This window comes from Monosiga brevicollis, genomic scaffold, assembly GCF_000002865.3.
Source record: "Monosiga brevicollis MX1 MONBRscaffold_20 genomic scaffold, whole genome shotgun sequence".
NCBI lineage: Eukaryota > Choanoflagellata > Craspedida > Salpingoecidae > Monosiga > Monosiga brevicollis.
The window spans coordinates 74,641-99,406 of NW_001865057.1; the positions used below are offsets into that span (position 1 = coordinate 74,641).

The following is a 24,766-nucleotide window of genomic DNA, read 5'->3' on the forward strand; positions in this document are numbered from 1 at the left end:
GCAACATCACCACCTAACACATGTCTGCCTCGAATGTAGAATAGCCCATCCTACAGAGCACTAACGCTGGCTTCAGCGTGGGTAAAGTTGTACACGGGAGCAGCAGTTAAGCATATGGCATGCCCCTCATATCAGCACAAACGGAAAACTTGGGACACCGCAGGTGTCGCTGAGGGCAGGCTCTGTTACGAGTTGCTGCGGTTGTCATTGGTGTCATCGGCGCCCAGATCATAGGCAACGGCTTCGTCCTGAAAGCTCGGATTGATCACCAAGCTCGCTGGCGCAGGTTTTGCGGGCATGCCCGTCAAGAGATTGTAGCCCGTATCGCTGGCAGCACCACTATCATGTGTGGGAAGCGGTTTCGTGGCTGTGGCTGGCTCCTCATCATCACCGGCCAGGTCATAGTACTCATCGGGTCGTGTCTCGACCACACTGTTACGGAAGCGGCTGTAGCCTGAGTCTGCATCGGCCAGCTTGCTGGGCTCAAAGAGGCCTTCGTTGTCATACACGTCATCATCATCCTGCATCAGACCGCCGGGATTGCGCAACGCACATGAGGAGTAGAAATACGCGGTTCACCCGCCCAATGGGGAAGGTCGACAAGGAAATGCACCAGGGAGAAGAGATACAAACGAAAGGAGTCGACAGAAGAAACCGAAGCAGGAAGGAAAAAGACAAAAAAAAAAAAAAAAAAAAAAAAAAAAAAAGAGCCCCAGCAATCACAAGCGCAGGCAGCTTCGTGTTCGCACCTCAAAGCGCGGCTTCCAGCCAGCATTTTGATCACGGAACTGGTCAGCCGTCTTTCTGGCCAAGGGTGCGATGGACTTTAGCAGCGCTGCAAATGTTGGTCGTTCCTGTGGAGCATGCGTCCGCACTTTTATCATGAGAAAGGGTCAAAGTTCACATGGCGACGGCAAGGGTTGGCGTGCGACAGTGGTGTAGCACCACATACCCGAGGATTTTCTTTCCAGCAGTGCACCATGATGCCGTACATGAGTTTGCTGCACAGAAAGGGTTTGGCCAAGCGGTGGCCCTTCACTAATTCGTCGTAGATGCTAGCGTTGGCAATGCCTGGGTATGGGCCCTGCCCAAAAGTAAAAATCTCCCAGCATGTGATGCCAAAAGCCCTGGAAAGCACACTCACAGCAATGAGATTCAGCCTTGCTATGCGGCGCCTTGTGAGTGATGCATCCCGCCCGTCCTCCGGCCGAGTAGCACACGGAACTGGCAGCAAACGACCGTTGATGCGCTACTCACCAGACGTCAGATGCTTCAGAGAACACTCGGTCCCGCAGGCTTTCAATGGCCAGCCACTAAACGAGCCGGCAGAGGCAATGCAATGAGACATATGTCTTAGCACGACAATCATTTTGCCAAAGATGAAGACAGACCTTGAACGGCACTGCGCCATCCGAGGTTTTCTAGGCAAGTGAACAAGAACAAGCGTACGGCATCGAGTGACAGTGAGAAGACCAAACCAGGCAGTACCCAGCCACGTGAACCTTCACGGCTACGTGTCACGCTCAAGAAAACTAATTGCAGATCGAAGCTGCCGATGTGGCGCACCGTGTAATTGTCATCATCGCCCGCGGTGCGAGCAAGACTACAAGTGGACAAGAAAAACAATGAGCACCCGTGCGTGAAATGGCGTCTCCAAGTGGCGTGACGTGCACGGTTATGACGAGAACCAACCCGAAATCGGCGATTTTGAGAGTGTAGCCGTCAATTTCCGTGCGCCCTTTGCTTTGAACGAGGACATTGCGCGCCGCCAAATCACGATGGATAATCTATGACAAATAGAGGAACAAAAGAATAAGTTGGGGCGCTGAGCAGATGTTGGTTCTTTGCATGCTGCTCAGGTCCAACTGGCATGCACTTCAACGAGCGAACAAACCTTGTGGCCGGCGAGAAACTCCATGCCTGCGGCAATCTGAGCAGCAAAATCGAAAAAGTCGCTTCGGGTCAGCAGGGCTGCACGCGCATCGGTGGCTCGACAATCCCGCAAAAAATGCATCAGGTCGCCCTTGTCCGCAAACTCGAGAATCATCAACACAGGTTGCTCTCGGCGACAGGCACCCAGCAGACTCAGCACGTTTCGGTGACGCCCAAGATCCATCATCAGCTCCATCTCGTCGAAAAATTCCGTCACTTCACGTGAGCCAACCTCGACATCCCGTTTGAGCTGCTTCACGGCCACGTCCCGTGCCCCAGCATTGCTGGTAATTGAAGGGCGCAGCAAGCCACGCGATACAATACCAAAGAAGCCACCGCCCAGTTTCGTACCAACTGGCAAAGAGACGGAGGGAAGAAAAAAAAAAAAAAAGTCATCAAGAAAAGCACGTCATGTCATGAGGATGCGCGCTCAGTGCAACATGTTCAATCGCCCACAAAAATGCACAGCCCCTTCCTTGCTGACCAAAAAAAAAAAAAAAAAAAAAAAAAAAAAAAGCAGAACAATGCCAGAGGATCTAGGGCCTTTGTGCACTGGCAGACAACGACGCTCCTCAGAACCGTCCGAATGTGTGCATGCAGAAGATTTTTTCTCACGTACCGACGACGCGTGAACGGTGAATCTCCCATTCATCACCTCCAGTGTCCTCAATGAGGGATTTCATCTTCTCTGACAGTTTATTACGACGACGACGGAGGGCCAAGAACACAAGGAAAGCAGTCAGGAGCACAACGACGGCCAAGCCCGCACCAACAGGCGCGGCAATTGTTTGGACGCGGCTTGTGCTTGTGCTTGTCAAGGGGCACACGTCGTCCTCGTAAGCTGTGTCGCATGTCTGCCCACAAAAATTGTCGGCACAATCACAGCTAAACGAGGTGGCCGTAACTTTGACGCAAGTGCCTCCATTGCTGCAGGGGTTTTCCACGCAAGGGTCTCGTTCGATGCAGATCGTGTCCACTTCGCCAAGACACGACTGCGGGTCGGCAAGCTCCGTCGCCACATCACACGTGCGGCACGTTTCGCACACGCGATCCTGCAACAGGCCGCGGGATAAGATGACAGCAATACAAGGGAAGCAAGACAAATGATGCCTTTGCAGACGCAACGACAGATCAAGCTGTTCATTCATACCGAGGTGGGAGTGCCAGGTGTAGCAATGAATTCAACGCCCACTTGGCACGAAGTGTACGTGCGACACTCGCGATTGGACGTCGGGGTTGGCGCCTGAGACATGTATGTTGTGTTGGTACAGCTTGTGTACGGTTGACACGCAAGTTGATCCAAATCATAGAAGTTGCCGGCAAAACAGGCCCTAATGGTCAAAGTACAACGCATCGCGCAATCCACCAGTGAGCGCAGAGCACCGCAGACAGAGAGGCAGGTGTGAGTATGCCGCAGAAACAAGGCCAAAAAAGGTGCAAAAAGGAAGGCTCATCAAGTTGACGCACTCGCATGTGCCATCGATCGCACAAATCTTGCAGCGGAGGTCACGGCATCGGTCACAGGAGCCAGCCACGGAATTGAGAAAGTAGCCGTCGGGACACTCGGTCACGCAAGTATCTGCCACGCCAGGCATCTTCACAGCACCTGGCGCGCAGGTTGGACACGAGCTGTTGGTGCCATCTCGGCAAGTGGTACACTATGCCCAGGACAAGATAAGAAAGTGAAAGAGGTGGCGTCGCGGTGCTTGTGAACAGGCAAGAATGGCCGCAAGACAAACAACAAACCAGAGGGGAACAATCGTGGCAGACGTTCAAGTCTGAGTATTGACGTGAGGGGCAGTTGACGATGCATTCATCCTCACTAAGGCTTAAAGAGCCAGTACAGCTGGTGCATTGATCCTCGCCAGGCCCACTGCACGTGGCGCACGTCGCGTAACAGGCAGCGCATAACCAGTCGTCTTCTGGGTAGTAGCCCTCATCGCATGCAGCAACGCAGCGACCCTCCTGCAGGCGCTGACCCGACGGGCAGCGCTGGCATGCATCTGGGTCACTAGACCAGCACGGTCGAGTGGCGCACTGTGCATCGCATGTCGTCAGACCTGGATACCCAGATTGCAAAGCACAAGTGCGAGGCGTCAATCACGGGGAAAAAAGTGGCATTTTGTGAGAAGACAAAGATGCGGCGGCAGAGCTGACGACAGGCAGGCAGGCAGGCAGGGTGACACGTACGGCACTTGTAAATGTTTTCACCAAAATACAGCATATCATAGAGAAAGTTGTAGCGGGGCGACGGGACGTTTGGGGCCGGCAGTTGAGAGGAAAGACGCTCATCCTCGTCGTAGATGGGTGGGTAGGGGTATGTGCGAAGTGTAACGCTCTGCACGCGCGTCTCGTAGGAGAATGTGGCGTCAAACTCGCTGCCTGCGGTGAGCAGGTCAGTCCACTTGAGCTCGCTCGTGAAGCAGAGATAGTAGTTGTCTCGCAGCTACGAGGTGGGTTGAGGACATGGGTGAGGAATTCCATGCACAAGCAAGCAGCACGGGAGGCGAGGCCATGGTAGCTGAGGCTTGGTGGGACAGACCAGGACATGGCCTTGGACGGAGCGTAGATTGTTGAGGCCCAGCGATGCAAGAACTGGGTTTTGTGTCACGTTGAGCGCCACCGAGGTTGGCGTTGCCTATTGAAAAAAAGGGCGTAAGCGCTTCGAGTCCGACGAGGCGCGGGAGAAAGAGGCGAAAAGCAGTAAATATGGAAACATACAGCCCGCAAGTCAATGAGGCCCTTGAAAAAGTCGAGGTTTACGAATAGTGTCTCAGTTGCCGTGATGGCACCCTTGATACGCTGAATGCGCTGCAAGGCAGGCAGGAGACGAGAACCGGAAAGACCAAACTGAACGTCGCTCATGGATACATCCATCAGCAAGGTGTCACAGTCCTGGTCAGCCACGGCCGCCACCTGGCACTCGCGAGCCAAAGGTGCTTGAATGCCAGTGCAGGCTGCAATGCCATTAAAACAGATGCTCTGGTGAGATAAGCTCTCGATTGGGTGGTGGGCGGATAGATGGCAACTCTTTGAGGGTGAGGCCAAAGACAAGAGGGCCCGGCAGGCTGCCAACCTCGCTGTCCCGTGGCGTTGGCAGGTTGATCATTGCAGAGTCCGATACTTGCAGGGCCACCAGGGCAGGCGAGCACGCATTCACGACGTTCAGCAATCGTGGCCGCAAAAAGGCCGGGCGGGCAGCTGGCCACGCACTCCACGGGGTCATGGATGGCGGCTGTGACCGTGGAAAGGTCGGGCACCACACCGAAGCAAGTCTCAGGAGTAGATTCCATGAACCCAACTCGAGAAAGCGTGCCGGGGCAACTGCTCACACAAACGCCCTGACTAGACATGACCAGGCCCTCGGCGCACGCCAAACACTGCCCGTTGGCGAGACAACCACCAAGGCAGCTCGAGTCACAGCACGTGGTGGCATCATTAACGGCGACGCCCACACGGCCGCATGCAGGGAATACTGTTGTAAGGCAAGTTTGAGAAGGCATGGGTCAGTTCATGAGCTTGAGCTGGCTTGCATAATTACCCGCAAGTTTGAGCACAAAGTCAAGCGCGGAACGGGCTTGAACGGCGGTCAAAATCAAGCTTCTTTCAGAGCGCACCGTTGGTCTGGCAGGCACTGTCGTCCGAGGCAAGCCAGCAGGTCCCGTTGCAAGAGACCGCACATGCACCGGTGCAACTGGTGTTGACGCGCACGTCTAGCGGGGTGCACATGGCAACATGCAGCGCGTAAGCCGACCTTGGGTCCAGACTCAAGCTCGAGAGCGCACATTAAACCTGATACATAGGGCAACGCCACAAACCAAATCGCAAGTCGAAGAAGGCATTGCGTGTGACGAGGGTGGGTGCTGTTTCGTTGTCCACCTGCGCGCTGCCGGAATGGGGTGCAAGGATGGAGAGCCAGTCGATTCCAGCCTGCGAAGCATCGTCACAAGGCGCGGGTCGGTGGGCGTTAGAGTATTGCGTGCCGAACAATAGGGAATGACAACCCAAGGCCAGATTCCAGAAGAACATACGGTTGAGGGGGCAGGGCGGAAAGCTGCGCCACACACGAGCACATCACCATCGGCCACACCGCTGCGAGCCTTGATGAGGACGCCACCACGTAAAATCTGACGTGGATAAGGACAATCAAGACGGGAGGAACCAGCTGCTGTGAATCAAGATGTCTGGCTGGGGGCTTTACGTCAAGCTGGGCGGAAAACGGTCGTCAAGTCTGTAGGATGAACATACCGCGGCAAGCTTGAGGTGACCGAGAGCGACCATGTTTGTTCCGGTTTCAACAAGCAGGGCGACGGGCTGGGTTTCACCGGTCGGGGTCACGAGCTGGCGGCCGCGGATCACTCGAACGTTGGCTAAAAGTTCAAGATTGGTCAGGAGATCACCCGCATCAATGACGGAGACATAGCCGCGGATGTCCGTAAGGGGTGCCAGCACGGCCGTTGCTGCGGCGAGCCAGTTGGCATCGGTGCCCGTCGTATCAATTGTCAACGAGCCCTGGAGAACGCTGGTCCCACTCAACGTGAGCTCCAGTGAAACCAGGTCTGTGGTCGCGTCGAGCGTCAAATCATCTCGCAGCACTAGTGCTGTAAAGGTGTGCCACGACGAGGTCAATCAGGGAGAGCGAGGCAGGTCGTCCAGGACGATGCCTGCAAGGAAACACGGCAACACGCAATGGGATCTGCCGAACCTTACCTTGAACGCGTACTTGAGACAACAGCACCAATAGCAGGAGAAAGTGCACCTCGAGGCGAGGTAAGCACGCTCTCGGACCCATCATGATGGGGCACGATGCGTGCCTCGTCACCCCGCCAAGACAAGAGCAGGCTGTGGTCACGTGTCGAACACTCGGATTCGGCAGCGCTTGATGACTCTCTGACGAAGCGGAAGGAAATATCGGGCAGGAGTCGCCAGGAAATCAACAGGTTAGAAACGAGCGAGTGACATGCTTCCCTTTCTTCCCCCACAAGACCGCCAAGCCGCGCAGCAGAGCGGGAGGCCAAACAGTCATGCATTTGGGCATGAGCACCCCGGAGGGGCGGACCACACACACACACACACACACACACACACCTTGATTTGCTTTCTGTTGCTTCTTGTCCAAATGGATTCAAGAGAGAGAGAGAGAGAGAGAGAGAGAGAGAGAGAGAGAGAGAGAGAGAGAGAGAGAGAGAGAGAGAGAGAGAGAGAGAGATTTAGAGAGAGATAAACACAGAGGAATCGCAAGAGAGAGAAAGTAGGCGGGCAGTTATTGTCAGACGTTTCGGGATGGCGCTGGCGGTGGTGGTGGTTGGGTTGCTGTTGATGTCGACGGGTGGGGCGGGGGCGACATGGAGCTCTCAAGATACGCCAGTGCCGTTGTTCAGTCAGCTGCTTCTTGATTTCACGCTGGATTCCACTGCGGAGCACGGCTGGCAGTTGGCCGTCAACCGATCATTTGTGGCGGGGGATGCACGTGCACCGGCCAACTATACTTGTGCATCGGACGTGCGCAGCTCCACCGCCGTGCTCAGCCGCATTTGGCCCTACAATGTGTACGCAGGGCTCGAATACAACGTGTCAGGGAGATACGATTGTCATGGCTTGTCGGTACAGACACTGCTGGATGGCGGCTGGCAGGTCACCTGGAGCTTGAGCACGCCACTCCTCACGAGCCAGGCGTCACTGTCGTTGAATGAGGTGCACACGCTGACGCTGGGGGCAACGCAAGCTCCTCGCAATTACACGGTGCGCGTGGCAGGCGACCCACGTCAGCTGGTTTGGGTACACTGGCTAGCTGGCCCCGGTTCGGCTGACTTCCAGCGCGAGCCCGAGATCGCCCCATACAAGCGGGCGACACCACTGGACCCTCCTGCCCCAAGATTCGCGCAAGAACCACAAACAAGCAGCTCTTTCGTCAATTATATTATTGGCAACAATTGGAGTCTGGCATCGCCCGTCTTCCAGGAAGCCGTGACAGCCATCACGCTGCAGGGGCTTGTCAACCGAGCAGGGCCTCGCCTCTACATTACCTATCCCGAATGTACGTCAGTCACAGCGCTCTTTGCTCATGTCCAGTTGTGGTCACCTGCACTTCTCATCTAACGGCCTAACGGCTGGCGTACGGACTCGATTTGCATGCGACGTGGTATCTGCTAACAGCATGGGACTACACCTATACGGGTCATGTCCGCCAGCAAGTGGCCAGACTGCATGGGCTCACAACGATCAACTGCACGTCCCTTGATTGTCTGTGGCAGCAGCTCGGCGCACTCCTCGAAAAACCAGCCTATGTGCTGTACGACCCAAGTCTGCGGTCGTCATTGGTCGTCGCACTTACGGCAGCTGGCTTACGCGATGCCGTTGTTGCCGCGCCGGCGCAAGCGAATGCACTGCAGGAGCGTGGATTTGTGCTCGCGGAGGACTTGAGCCAACGCTACCGCAACCAGACGGATGATGTCATCTTCCGCGATGCCCGCGATCGCTACTTGGCTGCTTGCAACGGAAGCTTGATAGTTTGGATGGGTGGAGCCTGCGGAGCCAACATGCAGCCTGGGATCGCAGACTATGGCGTGGCACGAAAAGCCTTTTTTGTGGATCTCAATACGGATCCCAACGCTACCCTGAGCGTGGGTAATGGCACTGCTGAATACGCCCTGGCAGATGAGATCGTCGCCACCTTGTCCCAGCGCAGCGACCAAGACTTTTTGCTACAAGGTATCCCCACCCATGAGCATACACACCTGGAGTTTGTTGCTGAGGCGCTGATCTTTGCTTGTGCCACGCGCTAGGTTGGCATTCATACTGCAAGGATGAAGAGCACACTTTTACCACGCTAGCAAGCCGACACGGCGGCTGCGTGCACGGCCTCAACACCAATCCTAACCTGAGCTTTCTCAGTGCGCTCGACGTGACTCCAGGTCGGGTCTGCCTTGTTTCCACGTTTTTCTTTCTTTTAACAATTGTTTGGCCCATCAAATTCCAAGCCATGCACAACTCTTCATTCCACTCAACGCGGTCTGGCGGCTAGGATTCAAGTTTCGCAACAACCCAGCCCCCCGCATCAATGCGACCATCACAGATAAAGTGGTGGTTGCCTTTGTGCAGACAGATGGACTTGGGCTGGGTGCATGGAATGGTGCCGCACGCGGCCAAGTGCCGTACACTTGGGAAGTCACGCTTCCCGATTTGTGGATTCAGCCCGCGTTGCTGGAGATCTTTTACCGCGAAGCTACGGCGCTCGACTATTTTGTCGCTGCTCTAGGTGGACCTGGGTACATGTGCGTCTGCTCCCGCATACTTGCTGCCCCCCTGGGGAGAACACGCAGCTGTGTTGCTGACCGGTGTTTTAGATCCAAACCTTTGATGCGGAGTTATTCGTCACTCATACCTTGGATCGCTTTGCTCAGGTACTCGAATGCTGTGCCGCCCGCCCAACGCCAGCGTTTGCTCCACAAGGCGCAGCAAGCCATGTTGCAGCTGGACTTACACGAGATGGTGACGTTTGACGCATCGCGAGCAGAGGGCCAGCACACGGTAACGGGCAACACGAACCTCAGCCCCAGCGCGGTGGCAGCGTACTTTGAGGACATGAATGAGACGCGCTTTTGGTTCAATGGCTATGCGCCCACCTTCACAGCGGCCCGAGACGAGTCAGGAACCACGGCGCGCTCCCTACTCTCCTTTGAATACTACCTTGATCCAAGCCGCAGCGTTTCCGATGTCCTGACTGACCTGGAACTATTGGCTCAGGTGAGAACTGTTATATCAAGCTTGCTTGGGGGCTCACACTCTGCATATCTTGCACCAACCTTGACTCTCATTCTCGCCTTGAACCTTGCCTCTGCAAAGCTGAATGCCCAACGCCCTTACTTCTTGGCTGTGCATGTCCGTGAGTTTGCAAGTCAAAGCACGGTGCGTTGGATCTGAAGGGAGATGTCATGTTGTTACGAATTGTCAGTGTGCTTGAAAGCTCAACCGGTTCGTTCTCAATTGGCGTGACCTGTGACCTCATTCGTGGTCTGGGCTACTACCTCGAGGTCCGAGTAGGTCGTTGAGCTGGTGGAGAAGCTGCCGCGTGACTTTTTGGTGACGGCAGCAGATCAGTTTGCCCAGCTGGCTAACGCGCATGGCACATTTAGAACGCGGTACGCATGATGTGCACACGTTAAGTCCAATACTGCTGCCCGCCCTTGGGCTCTGAAATCGGGTGGCGAGTAGTTGGAAAATTTGAACTCTGCCGTGAAGTGAGTGTTGCCACCCCAGACGAGCGGTCACTGCCCGATGGGATCCGCATCGAAACCCCATCCCCCAACCAAGCTGGCTCGAGCACACACGCCCAGGAGGGCAACGATCAACACAACATAATAATAAGAACTGCTCCACTGGACCATGGTACCAGTTGCTCCCAGATTAGAATGTTATGAGCCACGCCCAGAATGAGAGATCCGATTGCCACCATGAAAAAATATAGCCGCACCGCTAGATGCACTGCTGTAGTCAAAACGCTATAAAAAACAACAACAACATCAACAAAGTCTCGACAGCAGTCCCTAGCGCTGAGCAGGCTCAAGATAGGTCATGTCCAGCGCGTCAAAGACATCCTTTTCACTGGAAACGGGCAGAGGGCGACCGGGCTTGTCGTCCTCACTCATGGGTCTGGCAGAAATAAGCATCCATTCAAACATGCGTGTGAAACCCGGTGTGTGAGTCAAACGCAAACCCGAGGCCATCAACCAACCGGAGAGAGTATTCACTTAGACGGAAGCCCAAGTCAATTGCCTTGCGGCGCATTGTCTTGTTCGTCTCATCGCTCCCGGTAAAGTAGAGTAGTGCAAGCGGGTACTAGAGACACGTGCGTTCCAAGATCGTAGCAAGGCATGAGGGATGGGGCAGCGCGGTAATCAATGCTTGAGCAATCCTCATGCGGAATGCAAGAGAAGAAGGAAGAAGGGAGGTAGGCGGTAGAGGGTTAGCCAGCGAACGGAGAGCTGCGCAGTCTGAGGGGCAACCGCCGGGGCAAGCCAAACCTGGTCGACGGGCCACAATCGCATATCGATGCGGCGAAAACGTCGAGGTGGGGCAAGTCCAGCCTCGGAAAACTGGGTTTCCGGCAGTCTTGCCACGCCCATAAACTGCCAAAAATTCCAACATATTATTAAAATGAATGCAGTCAGAGTCGAAAAGGGCTGGTGTCTACGGTGCTCTTCGGCTGGTGCTAGAGCAGGTGACAGCACCTTGCTTTCGCCCAAGCTGAGCACATCAGTGACGAGGCCAACTTTTTTGAGATGGCTGATAACGCGGTCCAGCAATTTATCAAAGGGTGGGTCCAGCTTTTTCTTAGTTTTGCCAAGTGCCTCGCCATCACCTGTCGACTTAAAGCTACAGTCATAGTGGTTATTGGCTTAAGAACATGGCATGTCAACCCAAAATAGAACAAGGCCCAAGAAAGAAGATTGCGAGTACCAACTCGGGATGGGTGAGCAATATGTCAATGTCACCGGACGTGGCTGCACCGCGTCGAAAGCTGCCGCACACCTGTCAAAAGGGAAAACATATCCACATGGCAACGTCAACTTGAAGCGTGCGAGACCTTCCATTGTCGTCCATTCTCAGCAGATTGTCCTCAAGGGTCGCTGCCTCCTGGACTAACCTGGCCCTCCAGTCGATCATCAACCTCCCGAAGTTCTGCAAAGACCTGACATGCCGTCCAATATGAGAGACAGGGAGAAAACGTCATCCACAGACACAGAGACATAGACACAGACACAGACATAGACACAGACACAGACACAGACACAGACACAGATACAGATACAGACACAGACACAGACACAGACACAGACACAGACACAGACACAGACACAGACACAGACACAGACACACAGACACAGACACACACACACAGACACACACACATGTGTCAGTAAAGACAGAAGCCACGAGATGCGCATGTGTGGGAAAATGCTGGCGCTTACAGCTTGGCGCAGGGCCTCCACTTCAGCACGGGGGATGCGCTCGTTAAAGTCCGCAAAGTGCTTCAGACCGATTTTTTGCGCATTGCTGAGGCCGTCCTCTTGTTTCAAGGCCTCTAGGGTCGTAATGCCCTGGCCAGTAGGTGGTAGCAGCAAGTTTTTGCAAGTCAGGCATGCAGCGCGAGTTGCAATGACCATTCTGCACACCCAAAGCTGCAAGGGTCTTGGTCCATACCTTTTGTACATAGTTTTGGGCAGCGGCAGGACCAAAGCCGACCACGGAGGCAATTCTAGCCAAAAAAAAAAAAAAAAATGACAACAGTGAGAGCAGCTCAGGACCAGACAGGGCATGTCTCTGATATACACGGTGCATACAGCTGGATGGCCGCGGCTTCGGGGTTGGCATTGATCTTGTCGAGTTTCTTGAGGCCGCCAGTTGTCAGGAATTCTTCAATCTTCTCGCCAATCTTCTTGCCCACTCCGTCCAAGCGCTGTGCGTCTTTACCGCTTCGAAGCCTTCCAAGGGATCAGGGATCAATGACGTTCAGGCTTGGTAGCGAGGGTCCAGACAAGGCATGTGCGCGGTAGCGGGCGACTGACGGTAGAGAATGGGCTGCAATGCTTCGCGCAGCTTTGCGGTATGCGTTGTATTTGTGAATGTTTCGCGAAACGTTGCGCTCGTAGTCAGCCAGTTGGTTTAAAAAATCACAAATCTCTGCATTGGCGTTGCCCTTGGCATTCTCTAAGATTCGCCCCAATCACAACAGATCCGTGGTGAGGGCGCGGGAGTGAGTGCTGCCACACAAGCATGCGTTGGCATACGCCGGTCACCTACTGGCTGCCGTCACGGCTTCTGCAGGCTGCTTTCGTTTGGCCGTGACCGTGGTGGTGGTCCGAGTGGCCATGTTCGCGGGTAAGCAGCCACCAAGCCTTGGCGCTGCAGGAGATAACCACCGCTCGCCCGACCGGAACCTCCGAATGGCTCCGTGATGCTTGAGCAGCCACAGGCGCATCTAGTCATCGACAACAGGCTGAGAAACGTGTTCGCTGGGCATACAAACTGTGACAGGGCAAAACATTGCATGAGAACCGCCCGTCCACAATCATCCTACATCACCCTCTTACCTGACACGACGCAACAGATGACCACACGAGCAAATGCCTCGATCCCTCCGCGCGACCCTCAAAAGCCAAGTCCCCATTCAAAACATCCCGTAAAAAACAAGCGACGCCAATTTTGGCCTCCGAATCAGCCTCGCTGATATTCTGACAACCTGACATTCTGACATTCTGACATTGGCAGGTGAGGAGGTGACGTGCAGCCACACACTCACAAGTCTATATTTAGATACTGGCAAGCTGTCAGCAGTGTGTGTGTGTGTTGGCATTGTCCGGAGGAGCTGTACGTACGTTTGCACGTTGGTGGTACTTGAAACATCATCATTTGGGCGTGGGCTGCACTTTGGGTTGCACTCCTTTGACTTGTCTGGGTTTCATCTGGTTGGCGGGTGCTTGGCGGGATCGTTGTGCACGTTGTGCACGTTGTGCATGTGCTTGACTTTGGAGGGGCCGACTGTCCCTTGCAGGTTCGAGTCCTCGGATGTTGAGCGTCATTTTCCAGCTTGGTGCTCCTCTGGACAGTTGAGAATCAAGCACGTGCAGTTATGGCTGAGGCCAGTACCACCGTCGTCGATGTTGACGACTGGCTCTCCAGCGCTGGCAGCCACCATCCCACAACGTCCACCTCCCAGCCCAATGAGGCAAAGCAGATTGATGCTCAGGATGCTGATGCCGACGCGCCGACCGCCCCACCTCAAGCTGTCCCATATCTGACCCTGTTCCGATACACGACATTTGGCGAGCGATGCCTGCTTGTCTTGGCCGCCGTTATGGCCTTGGTCCGTATGGCATATGTGTGCCGCCGCATACGTTGGCTGTGGTGGCAATGCGGACAAGGCCTCACCTTGAAACAACTTGTCGTCGCATAGGCACAAGGAGCTGGCTGGCCCCTCTGGGCAGTGTGGTTTGGGGAAGCGCTGGGCGAATTTGACCCCGACGGTGAGGGCCTCTGGCGACTGTTGACCTGTTCCACTCCTCAAGACATCCACTCGCTCAGTTAGCCTCACGCTATTGGCATCCGGCAAATCTCGTAGATCTGGCTTCTGTGGTCGATAATGTCATTGACCTGTCCCTCTTTTTCCTGTACTCGGGTCTTGGCGTTGCGGCCGTGGCCATGATCCACACTTACATCTTCTCACGAATCGGGAGCCACCATGTCAATCGCATTCGCACCGAGTATCTGCGAGCTCTGCTCCGCCAAGAGATGGGCTGGCACGACGCGCACCCGGCCGCCAGTCTCAACGTGGCCTTTAATAATGGCATGCCCCTCATCGAAGAGGCCATGGTTCTCAAGGTGTGTAGATGCTCCTTCCTGGACGCCCCACACCCCCCGTCTTCTCCGTCTCAACGGTGTCTCTCAAAATCCTGCACGATGCACGCATACTAACCCTTTTTGTTGCATATCTCAGGTTGGAGATACAATCTGCCAGATATCTCAAGGCTTTTGGGGCATCGGGTTTGCCTTTGCCTACTCCTGGAAGCTGACCTTGGTCTTTATTGCCTTTAGTCCAGTCCTTCTAGCTGCCATGGGTGAGTGTGCCTCGGTCCTTTGTTAGCCCTTTGACAACACCGCTTTGCTTGCTGATAACGTTGGGTTGCTAGGCATCTTTGCCACCCAGTTGCAGAATCTCGAGGCCACCCAACGCGCCGTGTACCAGAAAGCAGGCATCGTGGCAGACGAGGCAAGCTCAGCTTCAGCGAGCCCCGAATGCCCGATCATACCAGATCTACCTGTCAAGCTCTCACAGCCCTGGTTATAGATACTCTCCTTGATTCGCACCGTGATGACATTTGGAACATATCAACGCGAAGAGGAGCGCTACAACTTGGAAATCAAGCAAGCCTTGGCGCGGGGTATGTGAACGCATTGTGGACGATGTCATGGTCTGCGTGCGCCCGCATCTCATGCATGTCGGTCTTGTCGGGCGTTGTGGCGCCAGGCAAGCGCATTGGCATTCAATTGGGCTTCGCCATGGGCCTGCCAGACGGTGCCATCTTCACAATGTAAGGAAGTCGCTTCGACATGGCCACCGTGCGTGTGTAGTAAGCGCTCGATGTCATCCCACGTTGTACAGGTTTGCCATTGCCTTTGGTTACGGGGCCCACTTGGCGCGTGAGGGCGATATCGAGGGTCAAGACATCATCACCGTGCTCTTCACCACCATGGTAAGCCCAACTGCCGCGTTCCTGCCCGAGTCGTTGGTTAGGGGAATGGTTGGAATTGCCCTTGACGAACCTCTGGCAATTCAATGCGCCACTCCCCACATGCTCGCTGCCGAACACATGCTCGCTGCCGAACCAACACCAGATGGGATTGCTGGGCTGGGGACAAGCCATCAGCCACTTGCAGCGCCTGGTTCTGGGCAAGGTGGCTGCCTTTCCGCTATTTGAAACCATTGACCGTGAGCCGGAGATCGATGGGCTGTCAAGCCAAGGCCAGTCCCCCACCGAGCTGAAGGGAAACATCGCCTTTGACAACGTGCACTTTTCGTACCCGACCGCACCCACTGAGACCGTGCTCCGCGGTAGGATGCTGACCCAAAGTCACACATACTCCCTCATAATGGCGACGTCCCGTGCCGCCAAATTCACGTGAGCGATGCCTGCTTTGTCATTGCACCAAAGGCGTCTCGTTTGCCGCGCAGCGCGGTGAAACCGTGGCCTTGGTCGGACCGAGCGGCAGTGGAAAATCAACCATCGTTAGCCTGGTCGAGCGGTAAGTCTTTTTGCCATTGAACGTGCACCTCATCGGCTTGGCCTGACCATTGTGGATGCTCGGTTCCGAATCGCAGTTTCTATGACCCCCAGGGGGGGCAAATTACCATTGACGGCATGCCTTTGAAAGATCTGAGCCTAGCCTGGCTCCGTGCCAATGTGGGGCTGGTGACGCAACGTCCCGTTTTATTTCCAGGCACCATTCGGGAGAACATTGCCCTTGGCAAGGATGGTGCCACCACGGCGGAAATCGAAGCAGCCGCCAAATTGGCCAATGCTCACGAATTTGTGTCTCAATTCCCGCTCGGATATGATACGCCCGTTGGTGACGGCGGCGGGCAGTTGAGTGGTGGCCAGCGGCAGCGCATCTCGATCGCTCGTGTACTCCTCTCCGATCCAAAAGTTCTGCTCCTCGACGAAAGCACATCAGCCCTGGACAACCACGCCGAAAAAGCGGTGCAAACCGCGCTTGACACGGCTAGCAAAGGCCGTACTACCTTGTACGTTCGTGCTTGGTCAATACCTCTCGAATTCATGACCCTGCCCGCCTTGGCCAGAGACTGGATCTCGCGTCTCCTGACTTTTGCTTTGCATGGCCGGCTGCTGGCGCGTTTGTGTCGCGCTTGGGTGCCATGTAGGGTAATTGCACATCGATTGTCAACGATTCGGTCTGCCAACCGCATTGTCGTCTTGCAGGCGGGCCAGGTGGTCGAATCAGGTAGTCACGCCGAGCTTGTCAAGCTCGGGGGCGTCTACGCGGGCATGGTGTCGCGTGGACAAGATTTGGAAGAGGCTGGTGCATCAGCCGGTGAATCCACCACCGACGATCAAGCGGTGGCATTGGACAAGAGTGAGGGTGCGTTGTGCCTGGACTTGACCCATTGTGCTTACGGTTCCTGCTGCGACAAAGCGCTTCGCAAAGCTCATGCTTGGTGGGTGTGAATCCATTGAGTACAGAAACAGGCCATGACGAGAATAAGGGTGACGACGACAAGGCTGATGACGAGCATGGTGCCTTGCAAAAAGTCAACATTACGGGCTGGGCCTTTGCTCTCGCTCGCTCCGACTGGGCCGTACTGCTGCTGGCTTTGCTGGGCTCTATCGCTGCCGGCGCTATGTTTCCCATCTGGGCTGTTTTGCTCGCCGAAGTCAGTGCACAAGCACGCACTGGGCCGGCGCTCGGCCCAGCCATCCTCAACCTGAAAACTTTGTCGTGGTGGACTCATTTTTTAATATTTTTTATTTATTTTGATTCATGCGGATTATTATTATCATCGTAGAGTATCAACGAGGTTATTGGCCGGAATCGTGTGGATGTGATTCGCGATTGGTCCTTGCTTTTTGCTGGCCTCGCCGTCCTCAACCTTCTGGTATGTCCTCTTACAGCAGAGTCCAGAATGTCAAATTGGATTGTGGTTTGTGCAGCATTACAGCCACTGTGCATCTCATGAGCAATGCAACTCACTCGCCCACACACTGACCATGGCTGTTGCAGTCACACTGGGCTCGCTGCACAGGCGTATTCTTAGCTGGCGAGCGCCTGACATATCGCGTGCGAACGCTGCTATTCAAAGGCATTGTGCAGCAGCCTCCAGCATGGTTCGATGACCATGCCCACGCCAAGAGCAAGCTGTCGCAAGTCCTATCCGTGGATGCCGCCCGCGTGCGCAATCTCGTGGGTGACTTCAACAGCAAAATGGTGATGATCGTGGTCTGCTTGTTTGGCGGTGAGTATGCAAAGCCTGATGCATGAAACTACTTTACCAGTCGGTCAACCTCACGGGCGGGCTCGTCACGGTAGGCATTATCATGGCATTTGCATATTGCTGGCGCACGGCGGGAATGACGTTGGCTACAGTACCTTTTGTGGCCCTTGGGGGTGTCATGTATCAGCAGGTGGCTCTCGGAACCGTGGATGAAAACGATCCCGTGTATAAGGTGAGGGCATCAAACAAGTTGGCGGGCTGTTCAGGACGGGCCATGTTGCGGCTCACAGTGGATGCATGTGGCCCTTAGCCGGCCAGACAGCATGCGACGCTGGTCATTGATCACGTCCGTCTCATCGCTGCCATGGGCCGGGCGCATCACATGTTTCAAGAGTATGAAAAGGTCAGACCACTTGCTTGAAGCCACTGGTCAAGGGTGGGTCGCTTTGCCACACTTCCAACATAATTGCTTTTTAACTTGCCACATCACCCTGGCAGACACTCGAGGGGCCGCAGCAGCAACAGCGCGTGAAAGCCATCAAGACAGCCCTGGTTGTCTTCTTTTCCTTCTTTACGCAGTTTGCTGCCTTCGCACTGGCATTCTACTATGGCAGCATTGTGGTGGACCGTGAACAATGCTCGTAGGTCATATCGTCGCCCAGCGTGGTTGTGGCTACCCGAAATCTCAACTGTACATCCTTCTTTTTGCCCAGGTTCACGGAAATGTTTACCTCGCTCATGGGTGTGCTCTTCTGTGGCATTCAAGCTGGCTTTTACCTGTGAGTTGAACCCGCCAGAAAACCTGCAATCGTTCTGTTCAAACATATTGGAAGCTCGGCATGGGTTTGTGCGGGTTTTTGCAATTTGATAAACTTTGGCTTTGGCATCAACCTGCGTAGGGGAATGCTGCCAAACTTGGCAGAGAGCCAGGCAGCAGCTCGTAGCGTGTACAAGCTGCTGCATGGCTTTTTCTTCAAAGAGGCCACGGCAACGCCCAAGCTACCGCTACCGCTCCAGGGGGAAATCGTTTTGCGCAACGTTTCATTTGCCTATCCGGCTCGTCCAGATGCCCGCGTCTTGGACAACGTTAGCTTGACCATTCCCAAGGGCAAGACGGTTGCGCTCGTCGGTGCCTCTGGCAGTGGTTCGTGTGACTAAGTGAACGCCTCGTCGGCCAGCACTCTTGGCCCTATTCCACGAGCAGACCCGTTTCACCCAACGTTTCTCATTCATTTTAACCTACATTTGCATTGCAGGGAAGAGTACCATCGTTGCGCTGGTCCAGGGCATGTATCCCATCTCTCAGGGCCAGGTACGTCAATGAAAGCCGGGGTTGGGCAAGTCTTGAGAGTTTTTCTCATGGAGCCGGTCGTTGGTAGATTCTCTTGGATGGCACAGATTTAGCAACACTCGATGTGGATGTCGTGCGCAGCCAGATGGCCGTGGTGGCGCAGGAGCCACGTTTGTTCCATGACACGCTGCGTAACAATGTTGCGGTATGAGCCTTTTGGACCAACGTGCTCTTGAGATTCTTGTCACTCCAATGCTGCATAGACATTTACAACTTTGCACTTGTTGTTGTTCTGCTGTGTCGGTGTGCCTTCACTGACTGTTCTGCTCCGATTGGGACGCTCGACCCGATAGTACGGAGGAGGCGTAGGACCACGGCCAGATGACAGCGCCATTGAAAAGGCTTGCGACATGGCACGTGTGAATGAATTTGTGGGCGCTCTGCCAGAGGGTCTGGATGCCGACGTGGGCGAATTTGGGGATCGCCTTTCGGGAGGCCAAAGACAAGTAAGCTGGGTCACATCACCTCGCGCCGGCATGGTGTCTTTTGGGGTATGTTTGGATCGACTGTCAAACTCACGGCTCTGGGTGCTTTTGCGGTGGGGGGGAATACCATAGCGAGTGGCCATTGCAAGGTCTTTGGTCCGCGGCGATCAAATCAAGGTGTTGCTGTTTGATGAAGCTACTAGTGCGCTGGACGTGCACAACGAGAAGCTTGTTCAGGTTTGTTGTCCTTCCGGTGTGGTTGAGTTTGTGGGCGCCGATGCAAAGCCGATCAACAAGCATTGACGAGAAGCTGTAGAATGCCTTGCGTCCTCTCACGCTGATCCCATGCTCAGGAGGCCATCAACAATGCCAGCCGTGACCGGACGACCATCATTGTGGCACATCGCCTGTCCACCATCCAGGACGCAGATGTGATTGTTGTCATGGAGCACGGGCGCATCGTGGAGCAGGGATCACACCAAGACTTGCTTCAACGACGTGGGGCCTACTATGCCCTCTATAGTCAGACCAAATGAGGAAGGAAAAGCATTCTCATAAGTTGAACGACACAGTTGTTGTTGTGTTGATGGAAAACCAAATCGAATTTCTTTGCTCGTTTTTCTTTTTTCTTCACCTCTGCATTTTTTTTTTTTTTTGCTTGTGATTTTCTCTAATTTCACATTTCCTCAAGCGCTGGAAGGTCACTGAGGTTGAGACTTGTCAAGTGCCCAGGACGAGCAGGCGCGCTTCGGTCGTCGGGTCGCCGGGCGGAAGCGCAGGACTTGATTGAGACATAGGCCTGGCTGTGGGATCTGTGCGCTTCAAAGCAAGGGAAAGAAACTTTGTTGACAGAGCGCACAACAACTCGTTGATTATGGCCTCGACTGCATCGCAAGACTATGTTGCGGCAGCTAGCCATGCGCCGGGCGCGGCAGCTGAAGATGACGTTTTCCCTCACAATGAACAACACAACCTGCATCAGCAAGTGTCACAGCAAGAAGATTTGACAGCGGCTTCGCGGGTGATTTTCGGTGCTTTGCCAGATGATTTCCTGCGACTCATGGTCGAGGTTCCTGTGCGCGTTGATGAAGTTCCACCCGCTCTGCTGGCCGATGGCCCTATGCAGGGCTTGCTTCGTGTTGATGTTCTACAGGTAAGTATGCGTGTTTTGCCTACCTTCAGCCGATCATACCAGACGCCCAGATCAGCTTGCACCGCTCAACGACGGGGATCTCGCCAACCGGTGCACAGGCTCGCCTGGCTAAGAATTACGGTGTCATGAAGATGGATCCATTTGTGCGCCTGATTGCTGGTCCCTACTTCAAGCGCACCCCCGTTTGCCAAAAAGGCAAGCCAGCATCATTATACCTTGCTCACCATGTTTTTATTGTTCCCAGCTGTTTGCTCACAGCCCAATGGGCACCCTTCTTCTGCTTTCCCGAATCAGGTGCCACGGAACCCCGGTGGAATCATAGCATCACGCTGTGAGTTGGCCCGACGTCAGCAGTGTAGATGCTGCGCGACTCTCACGACTTGACTCTTCTCTGCGCACAGGCCAATCCTGCCATTCTTCCAGACCCTCGTCATTGAGGTGTTTGACTTTGTACGTGAGCTTGATCCCTTTTGCACCAACGAATTGTAGTTTCATTGATGGTGTTTGACGCTGTTTGCTCTTTTTTTTTTTTCTTTTTTTTTTTTTAGCGTGCCATGGGTGACAAGCTGATTGGTCGCTGCGAAGTGCCTTTGACTGAATTTATGGAGGTGTGTTGCCTCCCATCTCGAGTCTTCCTCTCCCTGCTCGTGAAAACAAGGCCAGCACTTATACACTCTTCTGGCCATTGGCATTTTTTTTTTTTCTCTTCTGTTTCTCTTGGTTTTTGTTCCATTGACTCTCCAGGGCACGCCCAAGGAAGAATGGTATCACCTCAGTGGAAAGCAAGGCGAAGACAAAGAGGGTGTTGTTCATCTGAATGTGCATTTTGAGGTTGGTGTCGTACCAAGCACGTGCCTCATCGCTTGGGTGCTACGCTCATACTGACCCTGCTTGGCCATGACCACAGCGCACAGCCCACCCTCCCATTCGAACCCAGCCAGGCCCCACTGCGTATGGCAGCGGCCTGCCTTATCATGGCGTCCCAGGTGGCTCATACCCACAACCTCAACAGCCTGCCCACCCCCACCCTCCAGCCACTGCGTACTATGGCACGCAGGGTCGCGGCCCAGCAGAGCCATCTGTGCCTTCGCCAAATCCCACTTCTAGCCCCGCAGGCCCACCAACAGCTCCCACTGTCGTGATTCCAACAGAGCAGGTTCAGCAACTGCGTGAAATGTTTCCCGACCTTGATGAGGAAGTCATCCATGCTGTTATTGCTTCCTGTGGCAACGACACTGACGCTGCATTGACCACACTGCTCGGCATGGCCAGCTAAGAACACCTGGTTGATTGCAGTGTTGGACTGGTTGGGACAATGAAGTGTGACAGCTCTTGCTTTGATTTTGGCTGCATCTCATCCATATCTCGGGCCCGCCAGTTTGCATTGATCTTCCCTGGTGTGATGAATTATATTAATTTTTTTTTTCAAAAAGGATCTGCGTCGCAGCATCCATGATAGGCATGTCAATTAGAGGAGCAATAAAAATGGGTTCACAAAATAGACATCAAAGAAGAGACACAGTTGTGCAAGTCAGAAATCGCCTTGGAAGAAAGCTGGTCTACTCTGTTGAAGAGTTTGTCCTTTCCGAGGGACTGGATTCGCTGGGACGCAAAGCCCTTACAAAGCCGGGTATGGGGGCTGCCACCGGCCCGGACGCACGCCGGCCCATGGTGGGCATGCGAAATGGACTTGTGGGGGGCGTCAAACGAGGCATTTCAGTCGGTAACGTTATGGGTGCCACCCGTCGACGATGCCGCCGTGCCTGCGAAGGCACGGGTGCTGACGGCAGGAATGGTCGATCCGGGACCGGTGAGGCTGAGGGCGTCGGTGAGTGCGAGACAGGAGACGCTCCTCTTGTACGGTCATCATCAAACTCAATCAGCATCGGCGCAGACGATCGGAGAAGCTGTTCACTTAGACCACGTGCGCGTGGCGACGGCAAAGTCTGCGGGGGACGCAGTGGACGTAGTGCCCCTACAACTTGACCTGCTGCAGCTTGACGCTCAGAGCGCGCGACCTGAGCACCGCCAGCACTTTGACTGAGCCAAGCTTGACGAGTTCTCACGCTATTTTGCGACGAAACACTTTGCCTTGGTGAGGCTGCTGACGCCTGTCGATGGCCAACCCCGTTTGCGTCGTTGGGTTCAACTCGAGAGCTTGAGGGACCACGTCCACCACGGTGATCCTCGGTGTTTCGGTGCATAGCGCGGGGAAGGGCAGGGGCTGAATGATAGCGGCGTAGCTCCCGTGCCACGCCTGCGGCCACTTGCTGCTGACGCTGAAGCGTTTCTTCGTATGAGGGCAGCACATCCACGTGGTTGGGCACGGGACTGGCCAGAGGCGTGCTACGAGCAGATGAGGTCGCAGCTTCCTGCCCTTCCTCAGCAATTGGATTAAGAGCAAGCGGAACTGGGGCTGTCGGCGGACTTGCATGTGGTACGGGCGTGACACGTGGCGTTGTGCTAGAGCTTGTTGCATCCTGATATGAAGGAAGCAGGCCCGCAGCAGTATTGGCAGCATCCTGGGACAGATTTTCATAAAAGTCCTCAGTGGTGCGGGTGGTGTTGGACAGCCCCAAAAATGAGCGACGCACAGTGCGTACGCGCGTAACCAGCGGACCAAGTTCCACGCCCTCGGGTGGTTGCTGCACAATAAGGTGAGGCCGAGCTTTTTTGATGCGCCACAACAAGCCAACGACGACCAAGCAAACCACCAGGGCTGAGACGAGCAGCGCAAAGGCGATGCGTGTTCCCATGGTGACGGATCCCGAGGTGGAGTCAGATGGACTGGCAGTAGCACAACTGCTACCGGTGTAGCCCTCAAAGCAGCGACAGACGCCAGGACTGGCGCAGACGCCGTTGCCGCTGCAATTGTGTGAACACATGGGAATTGTGCATGCAGGACCCGTGTAATTGGATGAGCAATTGCATACGTTGGGGGCTACGCATGTGCCGTAGCGAGCTGCGCAGCCTTGAGAGCAGATAGGCTCATCGCAGTTGGTGTCTTGCCACCCAGATACGCAGGTACAGGTGCCATCTGCCTCGCAGCGTCCGCCTGAACACGACGTGGCGCAGGCTCGATAGGGGAGGCCAGGCAGCTGCTGGGCACATGGGATGGCCAGTGCGGTGGTGTCAAGATCAACAGTATCGCGGATAGCCACGGGTTGTGCACTTGTGCACGTGCTTTCACCTTGGCACCAGAGGCCATTTTTGCCCCGAATGCGCAGGTGACAAAGGGAAGTGCAAGCACAAGTGGAGGTGGTGGTTGCGTTGTCGACATTGACCCCAATGGTGGCCAGGGAGCGTCCATGCGTAGCGGTCCACAAGCTCAAACGCTGGTGTTGGTGCGAAAAGCACTGAAGTGTGATGAGATCACCCCGGCCGTACAAGACCTGGACGGCGAGGGTGTAGTCATCTCGGTTGGCGAGAATGTCAAGGGGCACGTTGCATTCGAGGGTGGGCGAGGACACGGTGACATCGCTGAGTAGGAGGGCATCCACACGCGCGGAGAGACAGCTGGCCAGTTCAGAGCTGGTGCTAATGCACGGGTCATAGGTGAGATCCTTCCGATGATACCAGCACCGAGCAGCCATGGGTGAGGTGCTCAAGTTGAGCTGAACACGCAGGCGGGAGTTGGAGATGAAGACGACCGAGGTGAGGGCGGGGTGGAAGGGGGCCAAGCACGTGAGCGGCTCGAGATCGGGTACCGTGAGCCGTGGTACGATGTTTTCCTTAAAGTAGCCCGCAACAACCATGCCAAGTTCTGGTTCAACCCCCAGCACGGGTAGGGTGCAGAGGTCACTGTAGCTGCTCGGGCTGGGATCTGCACTGACAATGTTGCTGCTCGTGCCAGTTTGAAAGGGGTCAAGAAATGGATCGGTGGGGGCACAATTGGCACACGCCGCCAAGGTAGAGGGAGCAGCAGGGTAGGTTTCTTCGGCACGCCACACAACGAGCAAGCTTGCGCCGAGCTGCCGTGCAACGGCCCGCTTGATGCTAAGCGCACAGCTGCCGTCTGTCACAAACAAAGCCAGACCTGCCAGCTGGGTCTGCACCTCGGTGGTATCTAGGGTGCAGCCCGTAAGGTCGCCCAGCCGACGCATGGCCACGGCATTGAGGTCACGGTCTACGAGGTTGCGACGACACCCAACATCAATCAGGCCCGCTCCTGTCCGCTGTGGCGAGCCGCTGGCGGACAGCTCGAGCGCAATCGGGACTGTGGCAGCGGCGGTAAATGTGGCAGCAACCCGCCGAGTGGTCAGGCAGAACCCAAGCACCAGAAGCAGAAGCATCAAGGATACATGTGAAAAGCATGGCGCTTGGTCCCGGCGACCCCTTGAGATGGCGGCGAAGCCTTGGTACGAGGTCATGCCGCCGCTGCCGGTCGTCGTATACTT

The 24,766-nt window shown here is 55.1% G+C and overlaps 6 protein-coding genes across 6 annotated transcripts; 3 read left to right on the forward strand and 3 right to left on the reverse strand.

Annotated features, from left to right (window-relative positions):
• Positions 1–185: 185 nt before the first annotated feature.
• MONBRDRAFT_27552 (uncharacterized protein) lies at positions 186–7,466 on the reverse strand (the record flags this gene model as incomplete). Its single annotated transcript, XM_001748032.1, has 24 exons — positions 186–521; positions 750–854; positions 953–1,127; positions 1,258–1,313; positions 1,392–1,421; positions 1,567–1,603; positions 1,693–1,787; positions 1,895–2,286; positions 2,552–2,620; positions 2,702–2,786; positions 3,083–3,263; positions 3,400–3,590; positions 3,679–3,992; positions 4,123–4,378; positions 4,475–4,570; positions 4,654–4,889; positions 5,009–5,407; positions 5,550–5,645; positions 5,751–5,862; positions 5,964–6,059; positions 6,181–6,533; positions 6,656–6,746; positions 7,021–7,245; positions 7,422–7,466. The coding sequence occupies 24 exons, from the start codon at positions 7,464–7,466 to the stop codon at positions 186–188; spliced, it is 4,071 nt and encodes a 1,356-aa protein (XP_001748084.1).
• Positions 7,467–7,996: 530 nt separating this feature from the next.
• MONBRDRAFT_27553 (uncharacterized protein) lies at positions 7,997–10,083 on the forward strand (the record flags this gene model as incomplete). Its single annotated transcript, XM_001747954.1, has 7 exons — positions 7,997–8,047; positions 8,190–8,643; positions 8,718–8,846; positions 8,957–9,206; positions 9,336–9,678; positions 9,778–9,840; positions 9,976–10,083. 7 exons carry the CDS (start codon positions 7,997–7,999, stop codon positions 10,081–10,083), a joined length of 1,398 nt encoding a protein of 465 aa, XP_001748006.1.
• A 370-nt stretch (positions 10,084–10,453) lies between these two features.
• On the reverse strand, positions 10,454–12,805 carry MONBRDRAFT_33482 (uncharacterized protein; the record flags this gene model as incomplete). The annotated part of the gene is made up of 11 exons (XM_001748033.1): positions 10,454–10,584; positions 10,667–10,770; positions 10,956–11,060; positions 11,163–11,307; positions 11,396–11,463; positions 11,579–11,623; positions 11,904–12,032; positions 12,136–12,190; positions 12,276–12,416; positions 12,501–12,642; positions 12,736–12,805. 11 exons carry the CDS (start codon positions 12,803–12,805, stop codon positions 10,479–10,481), a joined length of 1,110 nt encoding a protein of 369 aa, XP_001748085.1. The 3' UTR covers positions 10,454–10,478.
• Positions 12,806–13,549: 744 nt separating this feature from the next.
• MONBRDRAFT_38091 (uncharacterized protein) lies at positions 13,550–19,832 on the forward strand. The gene is made up of 12 exons (XM_001747955.1): positions 13,550–13,798; positions 13,889–13,958; positions 14,054–14,076; positions 17,775–17,843; positions 17,939–18,081; positions 18,154–18,219; positions 18,340–18,584; positions 18,697–18,752; positions 18,820–18,936; positions 19,085–19,237; positions 19,349–19,453; positions 19,570–19,832. The coding sequence occupies exons 1-12, from the start codon at positions 13,565–13,567 to the stop codon at positions 19,750–19,752; spliced, it is 1,464 nt and encodes a 487-aa protein (XP_001748007.1). The 5' UTR covers positions 13,550–13,564; the 3' UTR covers positions 19,753–19,832.
• A 258-nt stretch (positions 19,833–20,090) lies between these two features.
• On the forward strand, positions 20,091–21,793 carry MONBRDRAFT_38093 (uncharacterized protein; the record flags this gene model as incomplete). The annotated part of the gene is made up of 7 exons (XM_001747956.1): positions 20,091–20,369; positions 20,468–20,564; positions 20,664–20,700; positions 20,771–20,819; positions 20,918–20,977; positions 21,114–21,200; positions 21,277–21,793. The coding sequence occupies 7 exons, from the start codon at positions 20,091–20,093 to the stop codon at positions 21,643–21,645; spliced, it is 978 nt and encodes a 325-aa protein (XP_001748008.1). The 3' UTR covers positions 21,646–21,793.
• Positions 21,794–21,928: 135 nt separating this feature from the next.
• On the reverse strand, positions 21,929–24,739 carry MONBRDRAFT_10240 (uncharacterized protein; the record flags this gene model as incomplete). Its single annotated transcript, XM_001748034.1, has 1 exon — positions 21,929–24,739. One exon carries the CDS (start codon positions 24,737–24,739, stop codon positions 21,929–21,931), a length of 2,811 nt encoding a protein of 936 aa, XP_001748086.1.
• Between the last annotated feature and the right edge of the window lie 27 nt (positions 24,740–24,766).

Coding starts and splice junctions, on each gene's coding strand:
- MONBRDRAFT_38091 (XM_001747955.1), top strand. CDS start 13,565: ATGGCTGAGGCCAGTACCACCGTCGTCGATGTTGACGACTGGCTCTCC. Junction 14,077..17,774: donor TGGCTTCTGTGGTCGATAAT/GTCATTGACCTG, acceptor CATGCGACGCTG/GTCATTGATCACGTCCGTCT. Junction 19,454..19,569: donor ACAACGAGAAGCTTGTTCAG/GTTTGTTGTCCT, acceptor TCCCATGCTCAG/GAGGCCATCAACAATGCCAG.